General features: G+C 37.6%; 1 protein-coding gene across 2 annotated transcripts in view; it reads left to right on the top strand.

Moving 5' to 3' along the window:
- LOC137294502 (glutamate receptor ionotropic, kainate glr-3-like) overlaps positions 1-8,116 on the top strand; it is a 14,099-nt gene extending 5,983 nt beyond the window's left edge. Inside the window, exons 4-14 of one of the 2 annotated variants that reach the window (XM_067825533.1) lie at positions 1,242-1,367; positions 1,653-1,837; positions 2,051-2,194; positions 2,415-2,471; positions 2,725-2,886; positions 3,143-3,243; positions 3,409-3,496; positions 4,314-4,620; positions 5,016-5,254; positions 5,768-6,033; positions 6,737-8,116. In XM_067825533.1, coding sequence (XP_067681634.1) covers positions 1,242-1,367; positions 1,653-1,837; positions 2,051-2,194; positions 2,415-2,471; positions 2,725-2,886; positions 3,143-3,243; positions 3,409-3,496; positions 4,314-4,620; positions 5,016-5,254; positions 5,768-6,033; positions 6,737-6,989 — 1,928 coding nt within the window. In that variant the 3' untranslated portion in view covers positions 6,990-8,116. The remainder of the gene's footprint in view (positions 1-1,241; positions 1,368-1,652; positions 1,838-2,050; positions 2,195-2,414; positions 2,472-2,724; positions 2,887-3,142; positions 3,244-3,408; positions 3,497-4,313; positions 4,621-5,015; positions 5,255-5,767; positions 6,034-6,736) is intronic. The other variant, XM_067825534.1, reaches the window with a different exon arrangement.
- The last annotated feature ends 1,724 nt before the right edge of the window (positions 8,117-9,840 follow it).

Raw genomic sequence — 9,840 nt, 5'->3', positions numbered from 1 at the left:
TATACGATGAACAGAAATATAGATCCGGTTGCCGTGTTCATTGTACAGTTAGACAATGCATGTATGTCACGTTTTTGGTTTGTGCCATGAATACGTGTGTTCAGGTCTAGATTACTCCTTAACACACGAACAGGTATGCGTTAATCAAAACCATGAATGTTGTGAAGTATTGTGAATAATGTGAATGGACTCGAAAAACTGTGGAGAAAAAAATACACTGAGGGAGCTGAAGATGCCTTGTCACGAATGCTGGAATTATTTTCATTTTCACTTTCTTCCAAATAGAGATTCTTCTTAACAATCATATTACTACGTTTAAGACTTCGACGTATGCTCTGGGCTTGGTATTGTTTCTAAACAGAACACCTTACTGTCGAGTCGGCACATTGATATGTTTCTTTCCTTTTCTCTATAATTCTAAGAAAAACCCCTATTTGAAAAAAGAATGGTATTACATAGCTGTAAACTCGATATCTGAAGTAATCATCAACCCCATCAAATAATTTCCTCAACGCTGTAAGTACAAATACGAGTAATATATGAGAGTAGATCCTCTATGATGATATGGAACACTCGTGTGCATCACATGTGTCTTTGCTAAATCTATCTTCGATAACGATTTCTATACTGTAAATAAAAGTTAAGCGCCACCCAGAATATTTTGCCAATATAGGTTGTCTCATAGGAAAAAATAGTTATCAAATGAACCTTCTCTAAATATGGATTGATCCTCCTAATTACTTTCCTAATAACCTCCCAATAAATCCCCATAACATTTCCACATCTTCACATCATAATTTTGGCGATTAACCTTTTGTGCTCGGTACATACTTCGTGAGTGCAACGTTTCGATACAGAGTGTTGTATGTTATCTTTACTTGACAACGGTATTAAAATATGTATCGAAACGTGGCACTCACGAAATTAAAAAAGTTGTAACCATAAAGTTTTATTGTATTTCCCAGCTTCCAAAATGCCACTCAAAGACATTAAGCTGAATGGGTATGTCCATAGTCGATTTGGCCAAACCGACATTACATTCATGACTTGATTCAAAATGACATTGTTTAACAATGACAATGTATATATATACTTGCATGATCCTGTCTACGACTGAAAGAGAAAAGAATGAAGATTTTTATGTCTTTCACTTCTAAATGCCCTTGAAAGAGACTTGAAAGAGAAAAGAAGAAAAGGCGAAATATTTTACATCGTCTGTTGAATATATGGGTATGTTTAAGGTTACCAACCTAACAACACTGATGACGATGTGTTTCAAGAACTCAAACATCCAATAGAGGAAATGGTGAAATGGATAGAAAACATGAAGTGGGAATCAGTGGCTGTTATTTTTGATGGCAAATCACGTATGTTTTTACTTATCTGTCACGAGGCACAAAACAGTTCCAGTAGTACCTTAAATATATTTGGCCTGATATGATATTTAACGAATACAGCTAGTACATCAAGTATTGTGAATCATATGGTTTGGGATCACTTGACCAAAAGTCACATACATCCCAATGTACCTTCATGTTATTGCTATGGATATTGGCTAGTTAAGATTTGAAACCCGTCTTTCTTTTGAAAAAATCGAAATCCAGTATTGTAGTCATATAATAAAACCTGGCCATCCATTGTAATCTTTCCAGCTACAATTGGATTCCTGGCGAAAACACTGACGTCTTCATTACCAGCAACCACAACGTTTATCTACGACCTCATCAATGTTGGTATACAGACTCTCTTGCATGTTCTCTACCACAACCTGCGACCAAATATTAACATCGTGCTTCTCTGTAAAGATTCACGGACATGTTGGCGATTCTTGGACGAGGTATGAGTCACGCCATCATTCAATATGTAAATAACTCCCAAGCCAATATTTGCTGCATCTAACACTCTTTAACTTTACAGACAAATCAATTTCATCGCTCCCACTTGCACGTCGATTGAATCAATACCAAACAGGTTCAAAACCACCTTTCTATATAACTGTCAAACAATTTGTGTTTTTATAGTTCATTCTATGGTATAATCTTCTTTGAAGGCTGCACGCTACGATCTGAAGTCCAACAGAACGACAGACTTTCGCCATCATTCCAAATGGATCGTTCTTGGCCACGAGGACACAAGGAATACCACTTTAAAACACTCTGGTTATCTCGATAATGTAGCATTCTTTCAGTCCAAGGCAAGGTTGTATAATTCTTATAATATTTAAGCACATGGTTTAATTAAAAATCGATCTCAAGTATTTCGATTTTAAAAATTTTCATTTAATTGAGTATGATTTACAAGTATATTTAATAAAGCTGTGGCCCAGAGAAGCAATCATAGATCAGCCAATTGTTGTTTTTTCAGAGAGGCATTCATAGATGTGTCATTTGTTGTTGTTTTTTTATCTATTTTAGAAGCATGCACCAGGCTGCAATGTGGCACTGTGTACACCATCTTTTCTAATGACTCATGTATGTATATTATACACTGAAGTACATAGATATGTTCGTCTATGGTAGAACAATACACGTTTGTTTAAATGATGTTATTCATAGTTCATATTGGACAATACCTATTCACATTAGACATTGATTGCTCGGACATTGTGGATAACTTAACACATGCTTACAGTGCAGCCCAGAACCTACATGTGACGCATTTCGTGTTAAATGACATTTATTCTTATGCATACATTTGCATCGTGAGTATTGCTTGGTGTTTAAGGAATCAAGATGTCAAAAGGTTTTTGTATACACAATCCATAACGCCATGGGGGGACGCCGATTCCTGGAGCTACTACCAACTCTGACATACTCAGAGACTAGTCTGTTTCCCAACATGAAATATGGGCACAACAACAGAACATTGATAGTTTCAACATTACCGGTAAGCCTAACGTTTGATTGAACTCTACAAAACGAGAATATTAATAATCGGGTATGACAATTGTAATAATTGTAATAAAAATACCAGAACTGAGAGACACGATCCAAAGTGGGAATCGAGTGGGTACACTGTGATGCGACGTAAAACAGATTTCAGTCACCTTTAGATCCATTTCCCCTTTTGCACATACTCATTTGTTGACAACGCTTGCAATACCTCCTTCCTTCTGTTTATATACTAACATCTACCATTGTAGTCTCTGGGAATGCTTGAGATGGACGTAGTAGACAGCAGAATTTCAGTTTCCGGACCTGTTGCCGACATCCTTCAAATTTTGGCAAAGACACTAAATTTCAGGTTGGTGGCACAAATTAATGTTGTGTTCGTAATCACCAATCAGATAAAGATAGTTAGATAGTATTATACGGAAATGAGAACCATTTGTGATTATTAGTCGACGTTAAGATTAACGATCCATTATCATGTATTGAAGAAAGAACTTTTTGTCCCTATATACTTCAGCTATATCATCCGACCCCCGGCTGACAAACAATGGGGCCTTCAGGTCGATGGAGTATGGGACGGCATGGTAGGACAGCTGCAGAGAAGAGTAGGTCGAGTATACTGTCCTTCATGACTAGTTCCTAAAGGAAATGAAATAAAAAGCACGTTGATAAAGAAAATGTTAAACTGGGATATTAGTAGCTACGATTGCTCGGTCATTGCTATAACCTTATGCGCTGTTTGTTATCTTACTCACAGTGAGTTATAATGATTGTACCTGAAATATCGTACGAGCTGTTCTGGAAAAAAGAGAGCAAGCGTTGCAGTTGCCTTTGTCATTGCGATGTCACCTACACTTGCTAAAGCAAGTCATGATTGCAATGAACAAACGTGGAAATATGCTAAACAAGAGAATTGCTTTGTATATCAATTTGATCGATAATTACTGATTTTGAAAATGTTTCCTCCTGTTAAACATAAAACACAATGGAAGCGTTGAAAGTCCTTAAATGTCGTAACCGTTGATCAACAACTTTTCAGAAATCTTTGACGCATGCTCGACTACAGTGTAAAGTTGGTACGAAAGAATATCTCTGTTTCAATATATTTTTGATATGAGAGATACGTTTTAACAATGTTAATACACAGAAGAATGTGTATGTGATATTCTATTTATACAGCTTCTCTCGGTAAACTTCAGTTCAAGACGCTCATAAGCAATGGTTGTTGGCACTTACAATTACCATCCTTGTAGTGACATGATTAGAATGTTTGTCACGTGTTATTTCATAAAAGTCTTCTTTAACACTTTGCATACGGAGAATTGTCATTCTTTTGGTCCACAAAAAAAGACATTAACAATACATGTTGAAGGTTTTATATTATAGTTCCACTTAAATTTGCTATTCGTCTCTCCATTTCAGGAAGTTGATTTGGTAGCAGCGGACCTAAGTGTTCACGAAGATAGGAATGCTGTCATGGACTTTGTGATGCCTCCGATAATGTACAGCTACGTTGAAGTGATGTACAAGAAAGTTGATGACGATTCAGATCAGTGGCTACTGCTGGCTAAACCATTTAAACTAGAAGTATTTCTTCTTATATTTGCATGTGGAATATTGTTTTCAATTCTCTACAGGATCACTCAAACTGGATCTAACTTAGAATTCTCAAACTATCGTTATTGGTATGAGATGCTGTGGTTCACACTTTCAACAATACTGAAGCAAGGTAAGTTTTTGTTACGTTATTGAAAAAAGATAATTAACTGGGATGAAACGTAATAATTTCAAAGTATAAAGAAAATTGTTTAACCATTTTGTGAAAATGAACATATTTTATGATATTTTGACGGTGACCGAGTAATGTTGAACTTAAAATACTTGTTGCAATATGTCTTAATGAGCCGTTAAACCATACAGATATAATTATGCTCGACCTGGCATGTTTGAAAATATATAGAACAAGTGGGATACTATATATTAATGCTTTTTTGTATCCAGATGGTTTTATATTATATTATGTTTTGCTAATATATCTAATATCCATACAAATATCATGGCTCTTTTAAAATGATTAACATCCTTCATGTATCTGATCATCACGAACTTTGAAATATGTTTTAGTGACAGATAAGCCAAGTTGTGAGAAGAGACAGGAGCCGGTGTCCTACGGAAGTAAACTGCTTCTGGGGTTCTGGCTGTTGTTCCTGATTGTCATCGTCTCCATCTACACAGCTAACTTCGTAGCAGCAATATCGGTCAAGAAGGAGAAGCCGCCGTTTGCCAACCTGATGGAACTAGTGGAGAGGGAGGACTACACTCTGGGAATGCCTATTGAAGGTGTCAATTATGAGCTATTCAAGGTAAAGCATTACCGTTCATTACTTAAGGACATGTGTCTTTTAGGCATATTTACTCCATGACCGAGACACAGTCATACGTTTTAGTGCATATCAGATAGATGCTGATTTTGTATCATCGGTGCTCTTTGTATATTTGTATATTTTTTGTAAAATACAAAGGAAACACGTGAACGTACAATTGTTCCTTTATTCCTTTCCAAGGCTCTTCATAAGGTGTGTATTGCACTGTGAGTGACATTCAAGAAGGTACACTTGCACTTTCAGATGTTCCCTTATTTGTTTCCATCAGCATATCATTCATCACGTGAAACGTCGTTAACTCGAACTTCCATTATCCTGACATATCGTTATAAACGTTTCCCATCTCCATTTGTCCCTAATGTTTGATAACTAGACATACTTTCAACACCGCTAACGTTGGGTGAAAATGTTCCATTGTCACAATGAAGCTCCGGGCTCGAATCCCCACATGCATTCAATGTAGGTTGATATGTTTATAATTTATATTTACAGACATCTCCCAGGGAGGATGTACAAAAGGCCTGGAGAAGAATGAAGAAAGAAAATGAAACCAACCCTTTCATACTGTCCACAGATTACGATGCACATGCCAGAAAGGTTGAGACAGGGAAACACGCCGCCTTTATGTACACTAGCCAAATTCAGAAATATCAGCAGGAAGACTGTCGACTGGCAGCTCTCCAGGACAAAGTCAGTTGGCAACAGAGCGCATTCGGCCTCCCCTTGCAGTCGCCACTGAAAGATGACCTGGAGAAAGTGTTAGTATTATCATTATATCTATGCAGACAGTGTCTGTATTGGCATCATTCCATGCGTGATTCAGATATCCATAGTAACCATGATGCACATTGTTTGTGGCCAGAGTGAGGTCAACGCAGGCGTTGTTGTCTACCAAGAGCTACATGAAGATGTCCAGATCAACAAAGCATTCTTTGCCATAATTTTGTTTTGGAATGCTTGCCAGTTGTTTCATGTGGCATTGTTGTGGCACAAAAATTCCAGCTACATGACTGCCGGCGTAAATAATCGAGTCTGGACAAGAAAACCCAGTTATTGACACCATGAGAATTGATCTCAGCAACTGGGATACCCTGGCTATCATCAACGACGTTATCGAATCCGACCACCAGGATGCCCTTAGTCTCCTCTTAAGACAAGCGTGACTTGCTGATGACGATTCTATGGTATATGGTAATCATGTCCAAATTGACCAGAATCATAATCTTTAATGATTTGGGCGATGGAATAGCCGAGTGGTTAAAGCGTCCGCTCGTCACGCCGAAGACCCTAGTTCGCTTTCCAACATAGATACAGGGGATGCAGCCTATTTCTGGTGTACCCCGCAGTGATATTGCAGAATATTGGTAAATTCGGCGTAAAAAGCGTACTTCTTACTTAATCACCCATGTTGAATGTATATTCCAAATATGTTCTACGTGCTGTTGGTTCTGTTTGTTGTAGATTGTCCTTCCTTACCCAGTCGGGAATTATTCAAGACATCCTAAACAGACGGAAGTGGTCCCCAGGTCACAATAACACTTGTGTACAGGACAAATCGGCCAAGGCAATAGCGTTTAAAGATTTACTGGGATGCGTCGTCGTCGTCAGCGCATGCCTTGTGCTCTCTTTGTTGGCTTTAATTCTGGAGTTGCTGTTCTACAAACGATTTCATAAACGTAAGGCTGCTTTTATTCCATCAAGTACAAAATTGTAGAGTTTCTAACTTAAAGTTTCACATTAACCTGGTTGAAAGATTCTTTCCACCAACATGACAGAAGTGCAAACAAATGACATGTATGCATTTTGTATTTTCTGGAAATGTTCCGCTGTTGGGTGAGTGGATCCACATCTAACGAATTTGCATGGACAAAATCTCACCTATACCACAACTATACCATATCTTCCTACTAATCCACGCATTACTGTTTTTAGCATTTTAATTGCATTCTCACAATGTTGATAAATAAATGCTTAATCAGTTTTAAACTTTTCACTTTTGTTGTGATGTCATGCTTGTCGTAAGATGCGACTAACGGGGTCAGGTGCGCTGACTTGGTTGACGCAATTGCGTGGAACGATGCTCATGATGTTGATCACAGGATTGTTTGACTCGATCATGTACATACAGACAGACGCCATGTAGCTGGAACATTGCGAAGTTTGGCGTTTAACAACAAACCAACCATCTCTCATTTGGGCGTATGCAGAGATAAGGCATACCTAGTCGTAGAATATGGTTTGATAACTTATTAGATGTGTAGCACTAATGTCAGTGCTGACAATTAGCTTAGCTGCAAATCTGTGGAACTAAGGTGTCTTTTTCATCTGATACACCCAAGGCCAAAATCATGCAAATATTTACCACTACCACTAAATGATTGTCAGCAAATATATTGTCCGATTCATACATAGAGACGTTGTCTGTCATTTGATAATGATATAAATGAGTTCAACGTGAGAATAGCCTCAGGAAGCGAATGGATTTCAGCTATTGATTGTAGATAATGTAAATACAATGGCACTCACCATCTCGTGCTATAATGTCCTATGTATGTTCTGTATGTTTCGCATGTCTGGCTTCTACATACTGCTCAATGCAATGTGTGCACTGCCCTGGGGATATGCACTCATTACAAGATATATACTACCCATCAAAAGTTTAGACTCAGTTGGGTAAATATAGCCACGCACTTCACGCATGTCTTCTAAACTAAATGTTGCAGAATATTCAGTACTGTTTAAATGTACTGTTTACACATGAACTGGTGAATTGTAAAACATTCGTAACGTTGCAAAGATTATTGTCATAAGTTAAATAAATAAAACACACTCTTTGTCAAATTCTTTTGATGTATATTTTTTTCGGTTGTAATCTTGCTTATTTCCTAATTAGTTGGCGCTTGGTCAAAGACGTATATGCGTCTTTGACATGGTACAGGGCCCGGGTTCACACTATTAGAACACCAACGGCAGCTGCTGGGAAACTGGGAGACTTTCATCGACACTAGCCGGAATATGTGTCAGAGAATGAATGATACTTTATCTCCGTGTTTTCACCCCATGATAATTTAGTGTGTACAGGCCCCAATTTCTCGAAACAAAACAGGCCCCAATTTCTCGAAACAAACTTAAGTCTGAGTTTTGACTTAAGTTCGAGTTTTTATCCAAATGTGAGAAAATACATTTCTCAGAATGTAATGAAATTGATATTAAACACAAAAATAGCAGACAGTTTGGGTTTTGTGAATATATTGCTTAAGGTGTTTGAACATTTTCTGTTTTAAAAAATGCATTTTAATTAAAAATAAAGCAGTTTCAAATTATCAAACTCAGTTTGAACTTTGAGTAAAAACTTCAGTTTGTTTCGAGATATCGTGGCCTGAACCGACACGAAACAAATCGCAGAAACTAGTGTAATCAGTGAGGACGAGTAAAATGCATCCTGGTTCAGAGTTATGGATATGGACAAGTAACACAGGGACGAATTCGTCAGCAATATGAAAAAGCATTCTCCGGGAAAAGCCTTAAAGTTTAGATATTCTTGTGGATTATGTTCAACACTAAATGTGTAAACAAGTAATACTTGTACGCATTCATGATGTTTCACATTTGACTTACGCAGAAATATTATTTTGCAGGAAAAAGTAGTATAAGCGCTATTTCAGAAAAAAACAACAACAAAACACTTTAGATATCCTTTTGGATATGTTCATACGAATGGGAATTTGACTTTCATTTCAACTCTAAATGTATTGGTAAGACTAAAATATGTAAAGAGGCTTATTTTAGAGGGTGTTTTGGAAACGTTTTTCTACCATTTGATTCCAATAATCCTCAATACCTACGTATCATTTGGGGACCAGAACATAGGAGGCCTTCCCATGAATATCAGCTGTGCTGGCCCATTTAGCTGATACATTTCTTCATGAGCATGAGTCAAAAGGGGCAGTGATGTTCACAAAGTTTAACCTTAAACTTCAAGCTTGTCGAAAATCTCATTTCCTTTAAAACAAAACAGCAAACAGACAATTCCCTTCACCTGATTTACACACCTGAGCGTGAAATACAGGTGATAATGCAACAGTCGAATGTCTTGAATGAGGAATGAGATCCGCTCGTGAAAACAGTGGAGGAGAATAGTCAGCGTCCATATAGGTATCCTGTCCCATTAGGCTATACCACACAACGTGTAGCTTCAGGACACGTCCCGATTAGCATGGTATAAAGTGTCAATGCAAGAAGGTGGACATCTCTCAAGTACTCTGGCTGTAATCTGCAGCCACTACACCTTTAATATGGGAACTGGACATTTTATGAGCGCTTCAGTGTGCTGCTACTAATTATCATTCATCATTATGACAAGAATATTCTCACAGTTACAGCTGTAACAAAATGACGGAAAGATGGAGTTGTTATACATGGTTATGTAACATGGCTAACAACAAAATAAAAAACAACAACCCAAAACAATAGCGTCATATTATGTAGGTTTATGCAACATATCTCTGGCCAAATGGTCTTGAACTCGTTATGAACTTTAGATTCCGACACGTGTCCTGTTCACA

The sequence above is a fragment of the Haliotis asinina genome, chromosome 8 (assembly GCF_037392515.1).
Source record: "Haliotis asinina isolate JCU_RB_2024 chromosome 8, JCU_Hal_asi_v2, whole genome shotgun sequence".
Lineage (NCBI taxonomy): Eukaryota > Metazoa > Mollusca > Gastropoda > Lepetellida > Haliotidae > Haliotis > Haliotis asinina.
This window is presented reverse-complemented; position numbering and strand designations above follow the sequence as displayed.